General features: G+C 45.8%; 1 protein-coding gene and 1 pseudogene across 2 annotated transcripts in view; one reads left to right on the top strand and one right to left on the bottom strand.

The window, feature by feature from the left end:
• The window catches only part of LOC147020681 (ubiquitin carboxyl-terminal hydrolase 15-like), a 135,004-nt gene that overhangs the window by 91,723 nt on the left and 16,435 nt on the right, over positions 1 to 26,846 (top strand). For both annotated transcript variants that reach the window (XM_085896221.1, XM_085896220.1), the window contains 6 exons: positions 1,688 to 1,776; positions 10,426 to 10,596; positions 10,938 to 11,023; positions 11,333 to 11,578; positions 11,835 to 11,905; positions 20,134 to 20,249. In XM_085896221.1, the coding sequence (XP_085752347.1) occupies positions 1,688 to 1,776; positions 10,426 to 10,596; positions 10,938 to 11,023; positions 11,333 to 11,578; positions 11,835 to 11,905; positions 20,134 to 20,249 (779 nt within the window). The remainder of the gene's footprint in view (positions 1 to 1,687; positions 1,777 to 10,425; positions 10,597 to 10,937; positions 11,024 to 11,332; positions 11,579 to 11,834; positions 11,906 to 20,133; positions 20,250 to 26,846) is intronic.
• Positions 22,038 to 24,869, bottom strand: LOC147020682 (uncharacterized; annotated as a pseudogene).

Here is a 26,846-nt window from a genome sequence, read left to right as displayed (position 1 = left end):
GACGTCCTTTCTTTCAAGCTTCTGAGTCTCACTATATGCCATGACCTTTCCTGGGAAAGCCACATTTCAAACCTCGCCTCCAAAGCCAGTCGCCGACTGGGAATCCTCCATTGTGCAAAGTCATTCATCGGCCCACCTGAGCTCCTGACCACTTACAAAGCTTTCGTCCGCAGCCTGATGGAGTACTGGTCTCCCCTCTGGGCTGGTGCCCCTGCCTCCAACCTTTCTCGGCTTCATGCTGTGGAAACCAAGGCATTTTGGATCATTGGTATCTCCCGCAATGAGGCTGAGTCTTTGGGCCTCTCACTCTCTCACCGCAGGCTGGTCGGTGGTCTTTCTGTCTTTTACCGTCTCCTCTCTAGTCCCCCCCCCCTGCTCTCTCTGCAATTTGTCCCTACCACATTTCCGTAGGGCGCTTAAGGTCCGCCAACAACCCCCTTCTGGTAAAACTACCAAAATCACGAATTGCTGCTCACGTTCACTCTTTCATTCCTCTTTTTTTCCCGCCTTTGGAATAAACTCCCTCACTCTATTCAATCCAATTCTTCCCTCCAGGCCTTCAAAACAGCTGTTCACCACCACCTCTTATCATCCCCCATCTCCTCCTCTTCTTCTTCTTCTTCTTCTTCTTTCGGCTGCTCCCTTTTGGGTTCACCACAGCGGATCATCCGTATGATTCGCATCGTGATTTGGCACATGTTTTACGCCGGATGCCCTTCCTGACGCAACCCTGGTCGCCTCTTACGACACAGGGATATGGTACACCTATTTTAACCGGGGTATACACCGGCCCAGTACACTGGTACTCATTTCGCCGACCTCGGAAGGATGACAGGCTGAGTCGACCCCCTGGTGTATTATTTCAGTGGCCCAACGGGGCTTGAACTCAGGACCTTTTGGCTCCCAAGCCGCTGCCCTAACCACTGTGCCAACACCAGGCTATATTATCATCCCCCATCCAAATCCTCTATCTTTTCTACCCCCGATAATCCACCCAAGCCCACCTCCTTCAAATTCCCTGCTTTCCTTCTTGAAAGGCCCTGTCATGTCCATCTTGTGTTCCCCATGTTCCCTGCCCCATCCCTTTCCCTTCCACAGATCTAATGTCTCTCTTCCCAACTGTTTTGTCCTTCTCACTCCCGCCCCTCTTGTCTCATGCCCCCCTTGCTGTGCTTTGTGTGTTAGCTCTCACACGAGCTTCGACAAGGTATACAAAAAAAAAAATGCTTGGTGACACGCACACACGCACACACGCACACACGCACACACGCACACACGCACACACGCACACACGCACACACGCACACACGCACACACGTACACACGCACACACGCACACACACACTATTCCATTAACCCAAAAAATGTAGTTGGCCCCAAACTTTTTTTTTTTTTTCAATGACATGTACCTTTTGACATCCACTCGTGCTGAAATGAATGAATACTTTTCTTTCTTTCCACTACTTGAACTTGCTTGCCCTGTTTGAGAGAAATTTTTCTGCTGAAGTAGGAGCCCAGTGAAGATTATTTTGTTCAAGTTGATTCATCCTCTTTATTGGGTCAAGTATGGATGTCAAATAGTCCTTCACCATCATGGTGTGGTGTTTCATGTTCTTCCTAGTTTTAGGTTTTTATTTATTTATTTCGTTTTTTCCTTTCACTCTTCCCTTGCTCATTGTTGTTTCAGATGGTGGTAACGTTGATATACAATCATCGCTTTGACAAGATATTCTCCAAAAACGATGATTTGAGCACTGCTGATCGAGACATCACTGTGTGAGTATTTGAATTTGTGACTAACTTTTAGGGAAATTGGGATGAAAAACAATTCACTCCTTTTAAACACAGTCAACCCTTAAGTGTCACGGGTTTTGACCAATCCGGGGTTTGATTTCGACCCATCGTGGTTTTTGAGTCGAGTTGTGATTGTTATTTCCCATCACGAGCCTTTTGTTGTTTCACGCGCACCGTTGATAACGACGCTGGATAACGATGGAGAAAAGTGATTATTGTTAACAACTTCGACTATACACATATACTTTGACTTTACACAATCGTGTTATTGTAAATCGGTGGCACTGCTGTGGTGTAGGTGGTAACTCGGACACATAGTGTATACAATATTGAACTGTATCTATCTCTGCATCAACACTACTGTACATTCGGTGTAATCTTCCGTGTGATCATAATCAATTCCTTTGCTTTCTGTTATTATTGGCTTTAATGATTTCTAACCATGGCTCGCAAGAGGAAAACTGTTGTTATTGGTGAACAATGTGCAAAAAAGTCGAAGAAATTGATGTCTGACTCAGAAAGTGGAGGGTTTTGGATAAGCCTGGCCGAGGCGAGTGTTCGTTTCTTACTTGCAAATATCGAAGATATTTCAAGTATATTGGTTGCTCCTGTGTGCTATTTTGTCTTTTCATTTGTCCATTTGTATGTCAATCGCCCGCAGGTCACAATTTTAAACCGATCTTCACGAAACGTTGCGAAATGGTAGAGTTGGTCATAAGAAAGAAGCCTCTTGATTTTGAGGTCAAAATTGCTTTGGTGAAATTGCTGAAATCCTCAATTTTCATCCGATTGAGTTTAAATTTGAAGAGGATTTGCATAACACGTCACTGAATTCAACCACCAATTATTTTTGTGGTCATCTTTGGCCAAAGGTCTATTTCGGTGAAATTTCTAAAATCCATTTTCACCCGATTGAGTTTAAACTTGAAGAGGATTTGCAGATTTGGCACGCGAGGCGAAAAGTTGGGTGAAGCAATCTGTCCCGAAGTACGTACGTCTGCATCCCGTTAAGAGCGTGCATCGAAAACCGTTCACTGGAGGAAATGGAAACTTTACCACATGTTACATGACCAGTTGATATGGCGCATATTGAGCATACATCGAAAATTTTAAAGGTATCATTTGTACACATTTACTTAAGAAGTGTAGATAGATGCAATTACAAATTTTCCTCCAGAAGAGTGTCTCGCACTCGGCAGCCGATTCTTATACTAAGTGTTGGGGCAATACTAAGTGTTGGGCCCCCTTCAATTATTACTATTCTTATTTTTTGAACAACCGATAAGGAGGTTTCTGTGTTTTCACTGTCAGAAACACAAGCTGTGTTTAAGGGAAATTGGGGGTTTATTCACTTATTCCTTCATGCCGATTTGTTTAACACACTTCATCCCGATGAGGTGCGGCGATTGTGAACACTCCTGTGTTCATTTACGTCATTACATAATGACCGCGATTGTGATTACGTAAATTGTTCCAACAGTAGTTCATTATATGAGAGAGCGTGTCTCTGTCCATGGCTATGGTGTGCGGGGAAATCATTCTGAGTAGCTTGGAGGGAGACACTAAATGTAGCTGCCGCTGGTGTTTTATCACCACAAACAATTATTTAATGAAACAAAAAAGAAGGAATAATTACGGGCCCCTATTAGGTCCAGGTTCTGGGGTAGTTACCACACCTGCCCTCCCTCCCCACCCACCGTTCCCCCCCCCCTTGCTCACATCAAGTCAAGTCCTTCTCAAGACTGCGTGTGGTAAGTATTCTATGAATGTAACCACCAATTCTTTTTTGGTCCGATTTGCTTTCGGGATTTCGCAAGTATCTTGCCTTGCACAATATCTTGTTGTATTTTCGCCAGATTACAAAGGGAAAAGAAGGGGCTAGGGTAATTGGGGAGGAATGGTGGAGGCATTGTGGCTGGCAAGATAGGCTGGAGATACGCATACTCACCTCTAATCCGTCTAGCCTGGGTTTGAATGTTGACCCAGCTATAATCTGTCATCCTGGTGTGTCACCTGACAGGCAGGGTGATTCACCAATGTGCGTGCTGTCCCTCGGATGGATGCTAAAACGGGCGTCCCATCTGCCAACATGAGTTGTTGGAAATTTCAGACCCCACAGTGCCCTTTTAATTTTTTTTTAAGGGTTTACTGTATGAGCTATGAATTTATCTCATTCTATATTGTATATTGTTTGTTACATGCACACGTGAAGCGAAAAGCGGGGTTAAGTAATTGGTTCACCTTTAGCATCAGTTTATGATTGAGGAACAACTTTATTTCGATTGAATGTTTTATTTTGAACATGAATCGGAAAACAAACCTGTAGTTTTACCGTATGTTGGCTCTGGTTTTGTCCTGATCACGCATGCACAGGGAGGAGTGAGATTTTTTTTTTTAAACCCTGCATGCCTGCCTGGTAGTGAAACAAAATTGAAGATTATTCCAAACAGGAAACTTTCAAACTATTCCAAACAGGATATCATAAAGGACACAAACAACAGGCACGAAGAACGGATGTAAAGGCGCTGTCACACCTTGACGTTTTAGCCAGCAATGGCAACGTATAAAAATGTATGTAAAACTTTGGCGTACGCTGAAATTTTGATGTTTTTTAAAAAAGTTTTTGGCGTATTCATAACCAGTTGGTCGTATGCATAACATATTAGTAACAGACACAACGTTTCGTTGTCTTTTCGATAATTATACCAACGAATGCTTGGCCTGTTGTCGGCGTTCACAACCTATGCCCAACGATAGTCTAACTTAGGCATAGTGTGCTGCACGTATCGCCGATGATCACGTGGCATAGCCTATTAAAAAGCTGCCGCTCGCCGATTCAAATCATAACCGCCTGAGAATTTGAAGTGTCAACATCGCAGTCACACCTTGACGATTTAGCCAGCGTATGCCGACCTCTGAAAAATGTGTCTAAAACGCTGGCACAAGTCGAATACGTTGTGGGGAAGTTTGGTTTACGTGAAGAGCACGCTGAAAAACGATGAAGTACACTGTCATACGTCGTAGTACGTCTAATACGTCGTGAAATTTCAAGCATGCTGAAAATTTTACGACGTACTCGCCGTATGGCTCACACGTTCCGCTACGCTGGGAATAAGTTGTATGCACTATATGCGATCGTTGGCACACGTAACTTGTAAGTTACTCATAAGTCGAAACACGTCGAGGTAATGTTTTGCATACCCGAAAGTTATTTTCTCCGTCAAGGCACATTTTCTTTTTTCTCCTTGGCTCCGTGAAGGCACGTGACGAAATATCGGGAGTTGTTGTTGTTGTTGTTTTTTTCTTTTTTTTCGTCTCACGAATTTTAAAATACTTGTACGTGCCCGTAAAAAAAAAAAATTAAAAAATTACAATAATAATAATGATAAATTAATAAACCACACAGGCCGTTTCTTCGCTCTCACGTGCCCGTACGTGCGTGACCCGGAAGTTCGATATTATTCGCAGTTACGATTATTCGCAATTTATTTTTAATACCCAATTATTCAATTAGTGCCAACGTATTTTACCTTTTCGCAATGTCGTGGCAAGGAAAAACAAAAAGAGAAGAGAAGAGAGAGAAAAAAATTACTTCCTGGTTCGGAGCATACCACCACTCTGATGTTCCCGAAATTTATACACCGTCTAATATGAAAACGATCATAACTTGGGCCATTATGTTTATCTATAAATGCGCATAAGAAATCGAGAAATTATAAGAATACACGAAGTCATCACTCTCCGGAAGCCCGTACTTGTAACCCGTAATGGGGAACGTGGCTGTGCCTCCCTTCCCCATCGGCCACGACCACGCAACGTGTCTTGTCATTGGTTTGGTAAATAAATGGCCATAACTTGGGAAGTGCTTGTCCGATTAATATCAAACCTTGAAAAGGCACATCCTCAGGTCCCCAGCAACATACCTGGCAAGTTTCAATTAGATTGGACCAGAGGTTGTCGAGAAACAGCGGTCACACACACACACACACACACACACACACACACACACACACACACACACACACACACACACACACACACACACACACACACACACACACACACACACACACACACACACACACACACACACACACTGCTGGAATTATAGATAGATATTCGGACATTTGCTTTTAAGTTTCGACGTCGACGTGACAATGTCTTCAAACAGAAAATATTCACAGAGGAGGAACTAAGAATATGTTAGAAAAATGTATGAACCGGTGTATGAAAAAAAAACAAAAAAAAACTGGTGTATGCCCCGGTTAGAATAGGTGTACCATATCCCTGTGTGTCGTAAGAGGCGACCAGGGTTGTGTCAGGAAGGGCATCCGGTGTTAAAACCTATGCCAAATCATTATGCGGACAATAAAACGAATTTCCATACCGGATCGGTCGAGGCCCGGGTTACCAACGACCGGTACCGGTGGTCAGCAGGGTACCAGTGGAAATTGTGCTACTGCTGGGCGAAGGAGGAGAAGGAGACGGGGAAGGCGAGTCCGGAGGCAGTGGGAGAGGGGGAAGGGTAGAAGTGTGCTGGTGAGAGTTGGAACTCTGAATGTTGGGACGATGACTGGCAAAGGGCGAGAGTTGGCTGATATGATGGAGAGAAGAAAGGTGGACATACTGTGTGTACAAGAGACCAAGTGGATAAGGAGTAAGGCTAGGAGCATTGGAGGTGGTTTCAAACTGTTCTACCATGGTGTGGATGGGAGGAGAAATGGTGTTGAGGTAATCCTGAAGGAGGATTATGTCAAGAGGGTATTGGAGGTGAGGAGAGTGTCTGACCGATTGATGAGTGTGAAGTTGGAAATTGAAGGGGTGATGATGAATGTCATCAGTGCATATGCCCCACATATGGGGTGTGAGATGGAATATAAAGAAGATTTCTGGAGTGAGTTAGATGAAGTGGTGGAGAGTGTATCCAAGGATGAAAGAGTGGTGATTGGAACAGATTTCAATGGACATGTTGGGGAAGGGAATAAAGAGGATGAGGAGGTCATGGGTAGGTACGGTCTCAACAAGAGAAATGTGGAAGGGCAAATGGTGGTAGAGTTTGCAAAAAGAATGGAAATGGCAGTGGTAAATACGTATTTCAAGAAGGAGGAACACAGGGTGACATACAAGAGTGGAGGAAAGTGCACACAGGTGGATTACATCTTAAGTAGGAAATGCAACCTGAAAGAGATTAGTGACTGTAAGGTTGTGGCAGGGGAGAGTGTAGCTCGACAGCATCGATTGGTGGTCTGTAGGATGACTTTAGAGGTGAGGTTGAGGAAGAGAGTGAGGGCTGAACCAAGGACCAGATGGTGGAAGCTGAAGGAGGAAGACTGTTGCGTGAAATTTAGGGAGGAGGTGAGACAGGCGTTGGATGGTGGTAAAGATGGGTGGGATGATTGGGCAACGACAGCAGAAGTGGTGAGGGAGATAGCTAGGAAGATACTTGGTGTGACATCTGGACAGAGGAAGGAAGATAAGGAGACTTGGTGGTGGAATGAGGGAGTACAGGAAAGTATAAGGAAGAAGAGGTTGGCAAAAAAGAAGTGGGATAGTCAGAGAGATGAAGAAAGTAGGCAGGAGTACAAGGAGTGGCGGCGAAAGGCAAAAAGAGAGGTGGCAAATGCCAAGGAAAAGACATATGACGAGCTGTATGAGAAGTTGGATACAAAAGAAGGGGAAAAGGATTTATACCGATTGGCAAGACAGAGGGACCGAGCTGGGAAGGATGTGCTGCAGGTTAGGGAGATAAAGGACGCAAATGGGAATGTGCTGACGAGCGAGGAGAGTGTGTTGAGAAGGTGGATGGAGTACTTTGAGGAGCTGATGAATGAAGAAAATGAGAGAGAGAGAAGGTTGGAAGAGGTGGAGATAGTGAACCTGGAAGTGAGGTGGATCAGTAAGGATGAAGTGAGGACAGCTATGAAGAGGATGAGGAGTGGAAAGGCGATTGGCCCAGATGGTATACCAGTGGAGGCATGGAAGTGCTTAGGAGAGATGGCAGTGGGGTTGTTAACCAGATTGTTTAATAAAGTCTTGGAAAGTGAGAGGATGCCGGAGGAGTGGAGATTAAGTGTACTGGTTCCGATTTTCAAGAACAAGGGTGATGTGCAGAGCTGTGGAAATTACAGAGGGATAAAGTTGTTAAGTCACACCATGAAGTTGTGGGAAAGAGTAGTGGAAGCTCGGTTGAGAGGAGAGGTGACGATCTGTGAGCAGCAATATGGGTTTATTGCAGGAAAGAGCACCACTGATGCGATGTTTGCTTTGAGAATGTTGATGGAGAAGTATAGGGAAGGCCAGAAGGAGTTACATTGTGTGTTTGTGGATTTAGAGAAAGCTTATGATAGGGTGCCAAGAGAGGAGTTGTGGCATTGTATGAGGAAGTCGGGAGTGTTGGAGAAGTATGTGAGGATCGTGCAGGATATGTATGAGGACAGTGTGACAGCGGTGAGGTGTGCGGTAGGAATGACGGACCGGTTTAAGGTTAAAGTGGGATTGCACCAAGGATCGACTCTGAGCCCTTTCCTGTTTGCAATGGTGATGGACAGGTTGACGGACGAGATCAGACTGGAGTCTCCATGGACTATGATGTTCGCGGATGACATCATGATCTGTAGGGAGAGTAGGGAGCAGGCTGAATCGAGCCTTGAGAGGTGGAGGTACGCACTGGAGAGAAGGGGAATGTTAGTCAGTAGGAGTAAGACGGAGTACATGTGCGTAAATGAGAGGGAGGGTGGTGGTATGGTGCAGTTGCAAGGAGTTGAGGTGGGGAAGGTGGATTGGTTTAAATACTTGGGATCAACTGTCCAAAGTAACGGTGAGTGTGGGAGAGAAGTGAAAAAGAGAGTGCAGGCAGGATGGAGTGGGTGGAGAAGAGTTGCAGGAGTGATTTGTGACAGAAGGGTAGCTGCAAGAGTGAAGGGGAAAGTATATAAGACGGTAGTGAGACCAGCTATGCTGTATGGTTCGGAGGCGGTGGCGCTAACAAAAAGACAGGAAGCGGAGCTGGAGGTGGCAGAGTTAAAGATGCTGTGATTCTCGTTGGGAGTGACGAGGATGGACAGGATAAGGAATGAGTATATTAGAGGGACAGCGCAGGTAGGACGGTTTGGAGACAAAGTGAGAGAGGCGAGATTGAGATGGTTTGGACATGTGCACAGGAAGGAAGCGGAGTATATCAGGAGAAGGATGTTGAAGATGGAGCCGCCAGGCAGGAGGAGAAGAGGAAGGCCAAAGAAGAGGTTAATGGATGTGGTGAGGGCGGACATGCGGGTGGTTGGAGTGTCAATGGAAGATGTGGAGGATAGAGCGAAATGGAGATGGTTGATCCGCTGTGGCGACCCATAACGGGAGCTCGCCGAAAGAAGAAGAGGAACTAAGAATAAGACATGAGCAAACTGAAGAGGCAATCGGACGTGACGTAACGGCACGTGACGAAATATCGGAAGTTATTGTTTTGTTTTTTTTTTAACGCTGCCAAAACGCCATTATACGGTAGCTGTAAATTAGAAACACGTTCAGTAAGTTCTGTGGTCGTCCGGAAGACGTCAATCAAATACGTCAATATGCGTTGGCGGTACGTTACACATAGGTTCAAAGCACGTTACTCATAGGTTAGAAATAAGTTTTGGGTACGCTAAGCATTACCTCGACGTGTTTCGACTTATGAGTAACTTACAAGTAGCGTGCCTCGACGTTTGTCAACGATTGCATAACGTGCCTCGACGTGTGTCAACGATCGTGTAACGTGCCTACAACACGTTACTCATAGGTTATAAATAAGTTTCGGGTACGCGAATCATTACCTCGACGTGTTTCGACTTATGAGTAACTTAAAGTAACGTGTGTCAACGATCGCATAACGTGCCTACAACTTATGGCCAGCGTAGCGGAACGTGTGAGTCATATGCTGGAATACGTCGTAAAATTTCAAGCATGTTAAAATTTGAGGAAAACCGCAAAGTACAACGATGAAAGCCAGCGTACTACGGCGTATGGCAGTGTTTCTCAGCATGCTCTTAATGTTATCAAAACTTACCCATAACTTATTCGATGTGTGCCAGCGTTTTTGACAAATTTTTCACAAGTCGGCATACGCTGGCTGAATCGTCAAGGTGTGACAGGGCCTTAACGTGTTAATTAAGGTGGTGGAAGACGGTGCATCAACGGCGGTAAACTTCTGAAAAAAGGTTGCTTTTTTTTCTCCAACCTTTCAAATCTTTATTTTATTTCAATCGAATTATACAAATTGAACATTGTCGAATACAACTCGCCTTCTTGTCACTTTCAAAAACCTTTCGATTCGCAATACTTGGGTAAAAATTTTTGGAGGAATTTACGTCCTCCCGACCGATGAAATTTGCCACTCGCTGAGCCCATACACGTCCTTGCCTCTCATGACTGCATGGGGGTAAAGTGTTCTAGGAACTCAAGTTTTTTTTTTTTAATTTCATTTTGGTTCTGATTTATTATATTTGAGGACATTGATGTTGCTGAGTGGTTATTGTACATTATTGTGTTCTTTAACATGCAATTAAATGACGTCAATTCATTAATCTTGAAAAAAAAATAAAAAAATTTTTAACTGAATTTCCTGACATTCCTGTATTTTTGTTCGTACCATCTGTGCAGGTATGAAGTACCAACAGATGAGACTGGAACTTTGAATGCACATGTGGCTGTCTACTTGCGAGCGAAGGAAAGATATGGAACGGGTCTGTTTGGCCGGCCTTTCATAATGTCATTACCCCGTGATGACACTTCCGTTCACACCCTCTACACCTTGTTACTTCGTCACATGGCGTATGTAATCTGTCCTGCACACTCTTGCTTTTCTTTTTTCCTTCCTCCAGCTCTTCCATTAAGCTTCTTGATCATGAGTCGGGTCACCACCGGGTTTAGAACTGTGAAGCTTTTTATTTCTCCTTGTAACCTCTCCCCCTTTCACTCTTCCATTTGTGCTCACTCAACGACCTCGTTATATTGCTGTTGATTTCCTCTTTGATCTGAAACCTTTCGATCAATTCACTTTGATATTTGCTTTTTGTTTTTTTTTTCGGCTTGTTACCAGCTGTTCTGGAAAGTAACTCGTTTTTCAGGTCGACCGTTTAACCATACGAGGTGCGTGTTCGTATTTCACCCAGCCGCTATGTGAAAGTACCAGAGCATGAACTGTATGATGACAGAGAAGCCAAGGGCAATGTCAAAAGAGACTCCTACAAATGCAATGGTGAGTTGAGCAAGCCGGATGTATTTTCCAGAACACTGATCCAGGGCAGTCGCCTTTGAGCCTTCACTGCCACGATGACATGAAAGATTTTCATTTTGATCTGATTTGTTAAATTTTGAAATGTAATGTGAGCAGTGTTAAATTTTGACTTTGTCATTTGTTGTTGTTGTTGTGGTTGTTGTTCCACTAGCACTCATTTATTTTGTATTTTACGGATGACTATTGCACCATTGTTTTATGGCCTCGAAGCAAGTGACCTTACTCCGTTGTTCTAAACCATATCAACATCTGAGGTCTTGTACGCTCCAGGTGAGATCGATATGGATGAAGGGAGCCAGGAGGGATTCGAGCCGTGTGGACTGGAATGTAATCTTGTTCCAAGTGGGAAAGACTCGATTGAAGAGGAACGGCGAAGTCCGGAAATGCGATCCAAGCGGAGGGATCACAACACCCGAAGCGAGGACCACAAGCCGTTCACCATCCATCTGGTGAACTCGCTCGGAACAACGGAGCTACGTCGTGTGCTTGACTATAATAGGCCGATTGACTTTGGAAGTGAGCTTGGGGTTCCATATTTGCCACTATTGTGATTTTAATGTATGTATATAACATGCAGACAGATGTTTCTGTTTTTTTTATTTATTAATGTTTTGCCCACAATTTCCTGTTTGATCTCTCGGTAGTGGTCAAGTCTGTAGCACATATTAACGTTTGTCCTTCGGAGTGTTTGAAGTTTTATCAACCTTTTTTGCATTTGGTTGACAGTGAAGTGTCCTTACAGATCCTCGTGTTTTTCCCGTTATTCATTCAGATCGATCATACATTGCACTGGAATGGGAAAAGGAAGCGAAGAACATTTTTTATGATGACAATGCTGCTGAGGTATTTAGTATGTCTGTGTGGTTGTTGGACAAGTTGGAGCCAACGTTTTTGCATTATTACTTTAAAATTGTCGGTCTCTTTTCCCGACATGTTTTTAATTGTGCAACTCAGGTACCACTTCATTTTGACAAATAAGCTTTTTGAAAATATTTTTCAAAGCTGTATCCTTTCAAATAAGCTGTATCCAAGACGTCGAACTAGCACATTCATCAGATGTTCCACACCGTCGCCAATTTTTGGTTCACGAGTCAGTAAGTGACCACTATATTCGGTATGGGTGTGTCTGTCTGTCTGTCTGTCCCGAGCATAGCTCTGTGGGTTTTGATCCGATCTTGATAAAATTAGGGTGCGGGGTTTGTATCATGATCTCGTGTTTTCCGGAGAATGGGTGTACTGTGCCCGTTATGGGTGGAGCCACACCTAAAAAACGTGCTTTTAGGGGGTAGCCGGTTTCAAGTTACATTTTCTCCGAGAAAATTGCGAATTTTGACATAAAAAAATTTCTTCTCCGAGGGGTTTGTCGAATCTGGCAAGGGTTTCTGTATTTGGTTAGCCCAATGGCACCTGCATAGCCCCACGGAGCTCGATTTTTTTTTTTTTTCATTTTCGTCCCAAGGTCAAGGTCACAAGGTCACGAACTTAGAAAATGTCAAAATAAATCGGGCATCGAGCTCCTTGGGTTTTCAACTGTTTCAAATGAAAGTTGGTATGCAAGTAGTGCTCTTCGAGTACTACAACTTTCATCATTTACGTTTTTCCCGATTCCCGCCAGTTTGCCCGTGGCGTCCCTTCGAAGGTCAAAAAATAAAAAAGGCGAACCGTGTACATTGCTCGTGAACCATCGCCGTCTCCAGACTTGTTATTTTTATTTTTGTATACTTTATCGAGGCTCGTACAAGAGCTAACACACAGAACATATAACAAAGGGAGCAGGAGACAAGAGGGGGCGAGAGAGGGAAGCACAACAGTGAGACACAAACACAGACAGAGACGCACAGACGGATAAACAAGATGGACACTACAGGGACTATCGGGAAGGACATTTGGGAATTTGAAGGAGGTGGGTTTGTGGTAGGGTATTGGGGGTAGAGAAGATCATGGTTTTGGATGGCTGAGGATATGAGATGGTGGTGAACAGTGGTTTTAAAGACCTGGATGGAAGAATGGGATTAAAGAGAGTGTCTGAATTTCTTCCCAAGGTAGAAAAAAAGAGGAATGGGAGAGTGATGATGAGTAGTTATTCTTTCTTTTGGCAATTTCACCAGAAGGGGGTTTCTGATGGACCTTCAGCATCCTGCAGAAATATTAGGCGGACAGAGCACAGACGGAGCAGGGGTTGCAAGGCCGAAAAGGAGTGGGTAGAAGACAGAAAGACCACCGATCTGCCTGTGGTGAGAGTGAGAAACCCAAAGACTCAGTCAGCTTCATTGCGGTAGATACCAATGATCCTTAAAGCCTTGGCTTCTACAGCGTGAAGCCGAGCAGTACTCCATCAAGCTGTAGATGAAAGCTTTGTATGTGGTTAAGAGCTCATGCTAGCCAAGGAAGGACTTTGCACAATGGAGGATGCCCAGTTGGCGACTGGCTTTGTCGGCCAGCTTGGAAATGTGGCTTTACCAGGGAAGATCATGGCAAATGGTAAGACCCAAAAGCTTGAGTGACAGGACTTCTTGAAGAGGATTGTTGAGGAAGTAGATGGGGGAGGAGAGGGGTTTCCAGACAGTCCTTTCAGAGATACATAGTGAGAGTGTGAGATTTGTCAGGATCGAAGGACATGTTCCAAGTGTTTGACCAGCTTGTGATTTTATCCAGGTCTGCAGAGTGAAGAGGCTACTGCTTGCCAGTCTTAGGGATGGAAGATGGTACGGCAGAGCGTGGAGTCATCAGCTAAGAGATAAAGGATTTTCCAGAGAGCAGAAGCAGCATGTCCAGAGTCGAGTGACCTGATTTGAATCCAAATCGATGATCGGAGATCATGCCATTGGAGAAGAGGAAGGGTTTAATGTCAGAAACGAAGGAGTCGTCGATGACCTTGCTGATGATTGGGAGCAGGCTGATTTGTCTGTATGTGCTGGGATCTGTTTTTGCTCCTTGTTTATGTGAAGTGGTAATGTTTGCTGACTCGAGCAAATCAGAGAGAGGGTGTGCAAGAGCAGCAAAGCAGGTTTTTAGGACGTGGGCTGATGCCATCTGGTCCGGTTGCGGAATCAGATGGGGTTTGACAACAAGCTCTCCACCTTCTTGGGAGAAAGATAGAGTCCAAGAGCAGCTGGGTGTGACTGGATAAGGTGGGTACATAATGCGATGGTTTTGGAACGCAATATTTCAAAGCAAACAGGGTTGAGGCATTCAGCCTTTTCACGGGCAGTGTCAGCTGTGCAGCCATTTGAGTTAAGGGAGGGTATGGAGGGAGAACATACACCAGAAACTGACTTAACCAGACACCACCATGATTTGGAAGAGGGAGACCAGTTTGAGAGTTCAGTCTCTCTCCTGAGGGTAGACAGGCACTTGTTCTGAGCTTTGCGGAAGGAACTGAGATTGCCTTCAGTTGGATTTGCCTTCCATGAGGCGAAGGTAAGTTGTTTCAGGGCAACTGCCTCATGTACCATGGGCGCGAGGAAGGGTATGACACGTGCAGACGAGATGGGATAATTCTGTGCACGATAGCAAATTTCTTTGAAAAAATTCCCAGGATTAGTTAATGTCAGTCAAAATGGGGGATCAGTCTAGAAGTTTGGCTCCTTGTGCCTGCCCGTCGGCCTGAGTGAAATGCCCGACTCATCGCCGCTGAGTTGGCTCTCTGAGAACAGTGGGAGATGTCCACTTTAACAAGCATATGGTCAGATGCGATTGGAGCAGAAGAACAGCAGCAGACATTTGCAGGGAAATAGGTTATAACGAAATCCAGAAAAGATGGGAGTACTGTTGACTGAGATGCGTGGCGGGAAGTTGACATATTGTGTCGGTCCCAATGAGTCGCAGAAGTCCTTTTCTGAAGTGCCATGGCAAGCAAGAGAGGTACCCACACCCAGCCAACTGGCAAGATAACAATTGAAATCACCACATAAGAGGAAGAGCGAGTTTGGATGTTGGTCCATGTCGGTGAGCAAGTTGTAAATGGAGTCATCACTGTTTGGTGGATGGTACAACACACATATAAACAAGAGGTGGGAGTGGAGGGGAAGCCGTAGCCAGAGGTATTCCTGGGAATGTGGTGGAGTGAGGGCAATGCATTGAGAGTAAGGAATAGTTTTGGACAATGAGAGCAACTCCGTCGCCAGGACAAGGCTCAGGTTTATTATACCGGAGGAGGGAGTAACCGGAGAGAGATACTATAAGGAGTCAGATGTCTTGAAGGTGGAAAGTTTCTGTTAAGCAGATTATGTCTGGTTTGTCTGTGGCAACCTGAATGAAGAGATCTGTCAGATGAGAGCAAAGGCCCCAGATATTTGAGGTCCACGGCATTGAGAGAGAGGAAGTGTTGGGTGCAGGAGAGGGGAGGGGAGGTGGAAGGTAAGACTTGGGATACCTGTTGACAGTGTGTTGGAGATTGCAGAATTGCTTGGGGGCAGGGCAGGATGAGGGGAAGGAGGACAAAAGGATAGGTGGTGATGGGATGAGGCACAGTGGTGAGCAATATGAGAGGGGGCAGAGAGAAGTAGAAGATTGGAGGAGGAATGAGTTGGAATAGGGAGGGTGGTGGATGGAGGCAGCTTTGTGGATGTGAGGAGGGGCAACTTTGAAAAGTGGGACTGAAGGGGGGGGATTTGAAGGGGAGAAAGTTGCAGGGGAAGCTTTGTAAAAAGGTGAGGGGGAAGAGCATGAAGTTTGTTTTGAGGAGGGAAGAGGTGGCTGCTTTGAGAGGGAGGGGAGACGATGAGAGAAGGCAGGGCCATGGGGAAAAGGGAGATGGTGGTGAGAGGGGAAGGATGAGACTGGGTAGTGGAATGGTGAAGATGGGACTGGGCTGGGGGAGGAACAAGATTTGAGGGGGTGGGAAGAAGGGTCAGGGTGATGAGAAAAAAAAGAGCATTATGGAGATGTTGAGGAGTGTTCTGATTGAAAGAGTGAGATGTCTGTTAGATTGGAACAAAGCTCACATATCTTTGGGAAACCAGATGAGGAGCTGTTCGTTTCACGGACAGTGGAGAGGTGCTAAGAGAGGAGGTAGGATGATGGGCAAGATGGGAAGAGTTAGGAGGTGGTGGAGCGAATTGGCATTGAAGATGGACAAAAAGAACGATTGATGGAATCGGAACAGCCATTGCATTCTTTGGTTCTTGAGGTTTTCAAGTCAACCACAGGTTTAAAAACGTTAGGGGAGGGTGGAATAAGGGCAAGTTCAGCTTTGAAATCAGCCTTTTGAAGAGGAAGAGGAGTGAATTGCAATGGAGTAGACAATTCCACATGGGAGAAAGAGGAATTTGAAACATTTCAAAGCCGTTTTTATTGATTTATTTTTAATTTTTTTTTAAGGTTAGTTAAGAGCGAGGTCGAGCAAAGGAAAAAGGTTGAAGAAGAGATCGTGAAGGTAGCAAATCTCATTTTGAGTCTCTCTCGGCAACTGCTCGTTGGACACAAAGTCCAACCAGCAATAGCCAAGGATTCTCCAAAGAGACCTGATCCCTGATCAGAGTCTAAGTCTAACATCCACAGAGCAAGATTGGAAGCACCAAGGACCTGAAGACTCACCTGCAGCCCCTGCCGAAACTCTCATCTGCATTCGGTGAGGACCCGAAGAGCAAGGATACGGTCAATCGTTGACCTCTTTAGTGTAAAGTCTGACTGCTCTCGGTGATGGTGCTCAAGCAGATGGTGGCGAACCCTATCAATAATGATCTGAGCAAAGACCTCACCTGGCACTGAGAGCAGCGTCACCCCTCGGTAGTTGTTGCAGTCCTGGCGATCACCTTTCCCTTTCTCGAGGGACAACAAGGTCCCTCTTCCAGTTAGGTAGGATGATGCCTGTGTTCCAGGCAGAGCACAGAACTGCATGCAGTGACACGAGAACAGCATTTCCACCAGCCTTGAGAAGTTCAACATGGATGCCACAGATCCCAGGAGCTTTACTCCATTTCAATCGGTTCACCGCAGCCTGTTTTTCCACACACGAAAGTGGATCACAGTTGATTGGATGGTCAGAAATGGAGATTGTAGCACCCCGACATCCAACTCAACAGCTGGTAGGTCAGCCTGGTACAGCCATAACCTGTGGCATCAAAGTAAACAGCCCAGCGGGCCTTCACTTCGGACTCCTCTGTGAAGAGCCCACCACCCTCCGTTCCAACTGCAGTACACGGAGGTGCAGGCTTGGAGGAACGCAATTTGCAAATTCCCCTGTAAGCAGGATGAGAATCACGTGTCCACAGGTGATGCTCTACCCCCTCACAGATTCCTCGCACATAGGCCTCCTTGTCCACCCTTAGCACACGTACATTTTTATGCATCAACTCCCTGAACAGCTCAGCTCTGCCATTCAGCCTGGCCCTGCGACTCTGGTCAATGGTATCCAGTGTCCCTTGAGAGACAAAATTATTGTTCACCCTACTGTGAGTTCTAAGGCTTCCACCGACATCAAGGATGGTGGTCTGGAAGGCACTCTACAACTCTTCATTACCCCCCAAATCCCCACTCAGCTTATTCGCAAACCACTCAGCTACCCTCTCATCCTTGAGCTTGCCAACATCCAGCCTCAGCTGGGATGGTACCTTTCTCCTGGATTGAAACTGAAACTTCAGAGTTGCGACAGCAAGCCGGTGGTCAGAATTTAGGAACTGAGCACTCCGGTAGACCCTGCAGTTCTGGATCATCCTCCAGCGACCATCAACGAGCACATTGTCAATCTCTGCCACACCGCGAGCGTTGGAATACCAAGTCCAGTGATGAGCCTGTGGGTGCTGAAACCATGAAGTAGCCATCTTAAGTCCATGACTTCTTGCAAAGTCAAGGAACTTCGTGCTATTCTGGTTCCCAGTTCCAGACCCATGGAGACCAACACACGTCTCATGACCATCCCCATGCATTGAAATCCCCATGCCAGTCGATGCATTGAAATCCTCCAAGATGGAAGAGTATCTCCCATGGGGCATTGATCAACCAGACTGGAGCACGGCATAGAATGCATCCTTCACGGTGAGATCACTCGCGTCAGTCGGAGCATTTACAGAGACCAGGGAAACGACCCAGGGAGTGACAAATCCTGTGTCTCATAATATGCTTGTTGACCGGTGTTTCCTCAATTATCATTGGATTTAGCTTATTGGACACATCTACAGCAACTGTTTGGGCATGGTAACCATCAGAGTGACCAGACCAATCGTAGGTTTAACCATCCGCCATGATCTCACCACGATCCGGTCTTTGAACCTCAGAGAGTGCTGCAATACCAATGTTCAAATGCTTGAGCTCAGATGACAACAGAGACAGGTGATCATCCTCTCTTAGGGATAGGACATTCCAGGCACCCTCCAGAAGTGCTGCCTCTTGATAACTCATGGAAATGCCGCCTGGTGAACAACACCTCAGCACACACCACCGCAATCTGGCCAAGGAAGTTTACCCCCTGCTTTTCCTCCCATCATGAAGGAATGGGCATCCCGAAGGCTTTGCCCCAAATCTCATCATCCGGGGAGCTGCCCTGCAAAGGCCAGCTGCACAGGAGGTACTCCCATGGAGTGGGTTTTCAGTTTTCTTTGTATTTGTGGGTTTTACGGAATGAAGTGTTTCACGGTGGCCGGAGTGCAAATCCTGCCACCAACCTCCTAAAAACGTAAGCCAACTACAGGGCATCGGCAGACACAGTCAGGCACTAGATATGGATGGCAGTTGGCTCACAAGGAGCGTCTGCCCTTTGTCACTCCCTGAAAAGGGAAGTCACTCCCTGAAAAGGAAACAAAAAAAAAGTCTGAAGACGACAATGGTTCACGAGCGGTATTTGACGATGTAGATTGTTTCAGAAGTCAAGGATGAGACAATGTGATAATTTTTGACCAAGTTATAAAAATGATCAACATGATGTGGTACGAGTGACAGGTTATTAGCTGCAAAATGTTGAAAACCCGGTTTCGTTCAACAACTTTCAAAATTTGACCTTTGCATAACCTTTAAAGGTCCCAAAACAATGTTGTGGACATTAAAATATGGAAACAGGATGCGTGATATAGCTTATTGGAGTTAGTTCGGCGAAGAAGGTCGAAAACCCGGTTCGATTCCCACAACCTTCAAAATTTGACCTTTGTGGCCTTTAAGGTCAAAGGTCAAGGATTATGACCTTTGGTGCAAAACTTCCTCTGGAACATTCCAGGAACAATATAACGTCATTTCGGCTATATGGCATTTCGCACTCCTCGGATTATCCATACTTTGATGAAATCAGCGTAAAAACAAACTTGAAGGGGGCACCACGGGCAAGGTGTTCGAGATAGAGCAAAATGGTTTCAAGACTTTAGGTGAGGAATGACCTCAAGATTATGCATAAAAAAATATTGTCATCCGAGCTCTCAAAGTTTGGGCGGTCATATGATTTTTATGTCAGAATTCACAATTTTCTAAGTTTTTGACCTTTTGACCTTGGGACGAAAATGAAAAATCGGACAACGACAAGTTTTAGATAATTCATTTTGCTATTGAAATACCGAAGAACCCATTCCATTCAGTCAATTCACTAGGAGAAGATAGATTTTTAATCCGACTACCCCCTAAAAATGGCTATTTTTGGGCATGGCTCTGCCCACAATGGGCGTAGCCTGCCCTCCTCCAGGAAAACACAACTTGACATTGATATCGAACACATAACCAAGTTTCATTAAGAGCGGATCAAAGTCCACGGAGTTATGCTCTGGCAGACACACAGACACAGACAGAGACAGACACAACGAATATAATGGTCACTGGCTGGCGCTCATGAACCAAAACCAACCTGTTGTGTGTGTGTGTGTGTGTGTGTGTGTGTGTGTGTGTGTGTGTGTGTGTGTGTGTGTGTGTGTGTGTGTGTGTGTGTGTGTGTGTGTGTGTGTGTGTGTTTCAAGTATACACGAGAGTGAGTGGGCCAATCCACGGGGACCGATCAGTGCTCTGATAAATTGGGACAGCAGGGAAAATTTTGTCCCCATCCTGAATTGGGGTTGGGGGCTACAACCACCACACAGAGGCATCGCAGATAGTTGCAATTGCATGTAGTTATCTTGCTTCCTCACTTGTTCCCTTTTCTTTTGCAATGCACACAGGATATTGAGAAGCACCCAAGTGTCAATTCCATGCACACGAGGAAGAAGTACGTGCGACTGAAAGATTGCATCCAGTTGTTCACCAGCAAAGAGCAACTGGGAGCTAATGATCCATGGTATGACACATTGTGCAGAGTTGGTGACCCATTTGCTCTGGAATACATTATTTTGTGGTGTTATGCTTCGTCTTTCAAACAAATTTGAGACTGGAGTATAAAAATCCATATGGAAACGTTCTGGATATTAAAAAAGCTCTTGATAAAATCCAGGGATAATTGCTTCGGTAAAAAGATCTCGAAGCCACAGGGTGAACGAGTTTGAAGGAACACTTTTTCAAAACCTGTAGTACTCATTTTGTCATGGGTCAGTTGCTGTTGTCATGTTTTGTCTGAATATTGGTTTTTGCAGCAAAAATGTTGAGCAATGAACTACTACTACTACTACTACTTCTTTATTTTTTTTTTTGCTGTGAATTAAAATCCATATGTACATGCATACAAAATCTCTGCATGTGCTCCGACTGAGGCGATTGATCTCACCGTGAAGGACGCATTCTATGCCACGCTTGAGTCTGTGGTTGATCATTGCCCCAGGAGAGATACTCTTCCAGTCTTGGGGGATTTCAATGCATCGACTGGAACTGATAGGGATGGTTATGAGGTGTGTGTTGGTCCCTATTGGTCTGGAACTGTGAACCAGAATAGCACTAATTCCCTTGACTTTGCAAGACGTCATGGACTTAGGGTGGCTGGTTCATGGTTTCAGCGCCCACAAGCTCATCGCTGGACTTGGTATTCCAACGCTGGCGGTGCGGCAAAGGAGATTGACCATGTGCTCGTTGATGGTCGCTAGAGGATGATCCAGAAATGCAGGGTCTACCGGAGTGCTCAGTTCCTCAATACTGACCACAGGCTTGTTGTAGCAACTCTGAAGTTGCACCTTAAATCCGGGAGAATGGTACTATCCAAGTCGAGGCTGGATGTTGGCAAATTCAAGGATGAGAGGGTAGCTGAGATGTTTGCGAACAATCTGAGTGGAGATTTGACGGGTCTGGGTGCTTTGGGGAATCCTGAAGAGTTCTGGAATGCCTTCAAGACCACCGTCCTTGATGTTGCCAGTAGATGTCTTGGAACTCATCATCGGGCGAAAAAGGATTTTGTCTCTCAAGGGACACTGGATACCATTGACCATAGTCACAGGGCCAGGCTTAATAGCAGAGCTGAGCTGTTCAGGGAGTTGAGGCGTAAAACTGTACGTGCACTGAGGGTGGACAAGGAGGCCTATGTGCGAGGAATCTGTGAGGGGGTAGAGCATCACCTGTGGTCAAGTGATTCTCATCCTGCTTACAGGGGAATTCGTGCATTGCGTTCATCCAAGCTCATCCCTCGGTGTACTGCAGTTAGAGTGGAGGGTGGAAGGCTCTTAATAGAGGAATTCGAAGTGAAGGGCCGCTGGGCCTGTCACTTTGAGCGGCTGTACCAGGCTGATCCACCAGCTGTCGAGTTAGATGTCAGGGGTGTTCCAATCCCGATTGCTGACCCTCCAATCAACTGTGGTCCACCTTCGTTTGTGGAAACACAGGCTGTGGTGAACCTGTTGAAATGGGGGTAAAGCCCCTGGGATATATGGCATCTATGCTGAACTTCTCAAGGCTGGTGGAAATGCTGCACTCGTACGTTGTATGCAGTTCTGTGCTCTGCCTGGAACACAGGCATCATCCCAACTGACTGGAAGAGGGGCCTTGTTGTCCCTCTCTGGAAAGGGAAGGGTGATCGTCAAGAATGCAACAACTACCGAGGGGTGACGCTGCTCTCAGTGCCGGGCAAGGTCTTTGCTCTGATAATTATTGATAGGGTTCGCCACCATCTGCTTGAGCACCAGCGTCCAGAGCAGTCAGGCTTCACACCAAAGAGGTCAATGATTGACCGTATCCTTGTTTTTCAGGTCCTTCCCGAACGCAGACGAGAGTTTAGGCAGGGGCTGCTTGCAGCAGATGTTGATTTTTGGAAAGCGTTTGCTTCAGTGAATCGGGATGCCCTCTGGAGGATTATAATTGGTCTTCTTGGCATGTCATCAAAACTGATCAATCTGATGTCTGAACTATATTGTCAGACAGCTTAGCAAAATAATGTGGACGTTCCGGACAAAAGCACCAAATTTTTTTCACGTGCTACCCTTTGCCAAAGTTTTCAATTTTTAATAGGAACCACTTCCTCAGTATGCAGCATGGTGGCCATCTTGGATTTCCAAGATGGCCACCATGTAAAAACCTATGAGTACCAATATCTCGGCTTCCAAGCCACTTAGGCTCTCAATCTTGGTGTCTAAACATACATTGAGTCGCATACGTGAGGGCACATGTCAGTGAAGATGCTTTGCTGTTATCATACACCGCTGCACACGCATGGTGTGTCTCTTGCATACTTTACTTCTCACACTGACAACTCCACAGTTCAGTGCACTTCCAACGGGCCTGTTTGCATGCACATCTCGTGCCACATCCCTTCAGACTCTTGCAACCACATGTAACCAGTTCACCGCAGGCTTTGGAGGCCACAGGTATGGTGTTTCACACCAGAATCCAGGACTCACGGCCCTCAAGAGTCCAGCGCCACCCCTCTGGAGTGGGTGCATGTTGTTCACTGTTCACTGGTGGACCATATTCCAGCTTGGTAGGCAACTCGCTTTGAGTGCTGCAGTAATGCATCCTGGATAGGTGGAATTGTGTCCATTGTCTTCCCCTTCTGACAGTACAATGCCTTCCTTGCTTCATCAACATGTTCCAGGTCACTGGTTTTATCATACAGGATAACTGAAGCGTTCCAGTAGCTGGAAGTGTGGAACATATGCGTCTACTTTGATGTAAAGGTTGAGCGCCATGAAGGTGAAGGCACGAGTCACAACAGGGTAGCACTTCATGCCTCCAATGCTGACTGTTTACCCTTTCCAAAGAAAGCAGAGGTGGTGTCACATCCTGTGAAGCTGTGGAAGGGAGGTGGGGCCAGGGATTTCTCTTTGCCCAGGACATCATATATACTATTGATGTGATGATATGTAAAGTTCTTGCCCATGCCAAAGGCAACCAAAATGCTCACATCTTGACCCGAGGTGATCAGATGATGGAACTTGCCAATGAGGATGACCACTGCATCGGTATCAACCATGTGCACCAGACAGTTGGTACAACCATTCAGTATAGCATCCAGCACATGAATTATTAGCAGCCTGGTGTCTGCTTCCTCATGGTCACATGGCGGCATTGAACGATCGGTTCCTCGAAGAATGGCTGTGGTACCAGCCCAGATGTAATGATGATTTATTTGTCTTCAGGGCAATCGAAAGTGGCAATCCTGTTGGAGAGGAATGCAAAAAGTTCCTCTCAAACAGTGAACAGCCCACATCGAAATTGGGCAGGGACCACAACCCCTTTGTTCTGAAAGTTATCACAGACAGCAGTTGTGAGCTGGCTCTCAAGTTGAAGAACTCTGTCATAGCTTACACTGAGACCCAAGTGATAAAGCTGTGTAATCAACTTTTTAGGCGCGGTCTCTGTGTGAATATTCATTCCAATGTACAGAGCCAATGGTGGTTCCCTTTACAGGGAATGACGAGACTTGCCAGAAGGCGACATGTTTCTTAAAGTTGAAGAGAATGGTCTGCGAGATTGTGAGGTTTGCCTGCGAGTCTGTTGAATCTTGATCTTTCAAGTCAGCACCATACAACAGCATAGACACCATGGTTTTGATATTAGTGGGCCCTGACCCATGTTGACATCCAGAGGGAAATATGCCATCGAAGTGGAATCCTCTGGAGTTGACAATCTCTTTGCGCACAATTTTGGCAGCTTTAGCAAGCAGTAGTTCCATCACCTTCATAGTCACATTCCATGGCCTGCTTTAGCATCTGCTGCATTCCTTGTTGGAAAACCACAATCTCATTTTTGCCATCACTTTGCTCTTGTGCTTGTGGGACGTACGCAAGAACTTTCTCCTTGAAACGGGTTCTGTTCGTCTCCTTCTCCACACCCAGGTCTCGTATACGGTTTTCATACAGCTGATGCAGCACTGAAAATTTGAAGTGGAAGGTTCCATCTTCCACACAGTTGTCTGCATGGGTGAAGAGCTCCACAAGTTATCTTGCTTTCATGACCTCTTCAGCAGAACCAGAGGAATCGTCCTCATGTTGCCTGAGCAGTGATCGGTAGTGATTTTGTGGTGTTGTCAAGCACTCAAGATGATATTTAGCATCAAGTGCGACCAGATCTCCACCTTCCATCCGAGCCATTAATTCTGTGTCATCTCGTTCTGAGGCCATCTGTCTTATGTTCTCATCAGCTCCAAGAGCTCTGACTTCATGGAGGTGTCCAACCGCTTGTTGACAAAACGGACACGCCATTTTGATCATCGACAGACGCCGAGGTCGTTTCTCTCTCGGTGTACTGTCCGCTGTGGTTTCATCCCTCTCTCGCTTTATAGTAGCTCTCTCTCGCTTCTCTTTGCTGAACTTCACATAGCAAGATTTGTGCCATGCAGCCTGATTTTGGACCAGTTCACATCCAGTCGTGTCTTCTCCAAATTGAAGAGCCACTGGTAGTGCGCCCAGGATTCTGAAAGCACTGACATTATTCAGAAAGGAGCTGTATGGTTCGACTTGTCCCCACTTCCCTTTGCATTGAGTGGACATTTTATAGGCTCCGCAGTCTTTTCTTGGCGTATCAAACACTTGTTCCAATCCATGCTGCTCGTCTATCTGAAAAGACATAAAACACAGAAAATGCTTAGAAATTATCAACCGATATTGCCAATTTAGTTCCAAAACCATGTGTGTGCAGAGGTGTATGATATCAGCAAAGCTTCTTCACTGACATGTGCCCTCACGTATGCTACTCTATGTATGTTTAGACACCAAGATTGAGAGCCTACGTGTCTTGGAAGCCGAGGTATTGGTACTTATAGGTTTTTACATGGTGGCCATCTTGGATTTTACATGCTGTATACTGAGGCAGTGTTTCCTATTAAAAATTGAAAGCTTTAACAATGGGTAGCACGTAGAAAAAAAATTTGGTGCTTTTGTCAGGAATGTCCACATCATTGTCAAATCTGGTCCGAAACTGCCTGACTAATATTCTGGTACTGAGAGTGCTGTGAGATGTGATGGTACCATCTCTGACTTATTTCCATTTGTTACTGGAGTTTGTTGGGGGTGTGTACTGGCCCCCACACTTTTCAGCACTTGTATGGACTGGATTCTAGGGAGGATGTCTGAGAGGTCAAGCTGCAGTGCATCGTTTGGGAATCTCAAGATCTCTGACCTTGATTTTGCAGATGATGCAGTCATCTTTGCGGAGACGTTATCCTTTTGGGGGCCCTCGAGGTGCTGAATGAGGAGTCTGAGCCGCTGGGATTACAGGTTTCCTGGGTCAAAACTAAGATCCAGGCTTTCAATGACATCTTGAATGCTGCTGTCCTGTCTGTACCTGTTTGTGGTGAGGATGTTGAGGTCACGGAGAGATTCACTTACCTTGGCTGTGATATTCATGTCTCTGCCGGCTGTGAGCCAGAGGTCAACAGATGTCTGGGTCGGGCCTGGGGAGTCATGGATTCACTGGATCATGGGGCGTGGTGCTGCCGGTACCTGTGTGGGAGGATGAAAGTCCGAATCTTCAGGTCCTTGGTGCTTCCAGTTTTTCTCTATGGATGTGAGACTTGGACTCTGACCAGGGATCTGAGATGGAGACGTAATTCCTTTGGTACCAGGTTTCTTTGGAGAATCATTTGGCTATCGCTGGTCAGACTTTGTGTCCAACGAGCAGTTGCTGAGAGAGACTTGAATGAGATTTGTTACCTGTATAGTCCGTGAGCTTCAGCTGTGGCTGTACGGTCATGTGGCTCCTCCTCCTCCAAAATGATGTCATCCTCTGTGTCGTTCATGTTGTTGAAGATGCAGCATTTCAGAAATGCTCGCTTGATGATGTCCGACGGTATCTCCTCCCACACCTTGACGATCCAGCCACAGATCATCAGAAGGTCAACCCTTCTCATCCTCCCGATGATTGCCGGCAGTCTCCCAGTCAACATAATGCTCAGCCAACGCAGCGACGGAAGTAATGGTGAAAGTTCAACCAAGATACCTGTGGGCAATGCTCCTTGGAATCCGGGTCAAAAATCATGGCGGGAAACTCATCACAAAATGTTGATTTTTCAACTGATGAAAATACCAAGTCTGGGAAATAGGAAAGTTTGGTAGGGTAAGCAGGTGAGGGTTTCTTGAGCGATGCATATGACCTGGGGTGACTTGAGGGCAAAATGAGAAAGGCCAGATGTAAGCTTCTGCAATATAGAGTGCCCTCCAACTTGCTGCCAGCAAGAAGTGATGGTTCCTCGGAATCCATCAATTATCTTGAGATTCCAATAGTGTCTTGTGTTTGACCGACTCAAGAGAACCAAGGTCCCCGCAGTAGGGGCACCAGCCCAGAGTGGGAAGCCATACTCCTTGAAGCTCCATATGAAAGCCTTCTACAGTGATGAGCATGGTGTGGTTCAGCAATTCCTTCGTTCTACAGTGACTATTCTTTAAAAAATAATAATACAAAGTGGAAACCCAGGTTGAACGGAAAGATCATCAGATAGGATACCATCAAGGAACACCTGCTGTTTCTGCTCATAAAATAAATCGGCCAACCATTTTAGCAGGAGTCCTGAATGTTAATGGAA

Source organism: Eptatretus burgeri, chromosome 9, assembly GCF_056783735.1.
Source record: "Eptatretus burgeri isolate ZD-2024b chromosome 9, Ebu_testis_v1, whole genome shotgun sequence".
Taxonomy (NCBI): Eukaryota; Metazoa; Chordata; class Myxini; order Myxiniformes; family Myxinidae; genus Eptatretus; species Eptatretus burgeri.
Note: the sequence above shows the minus strand (reverse complement) of the source record. Positions and strands in the feature narration are given on the sequence as shown.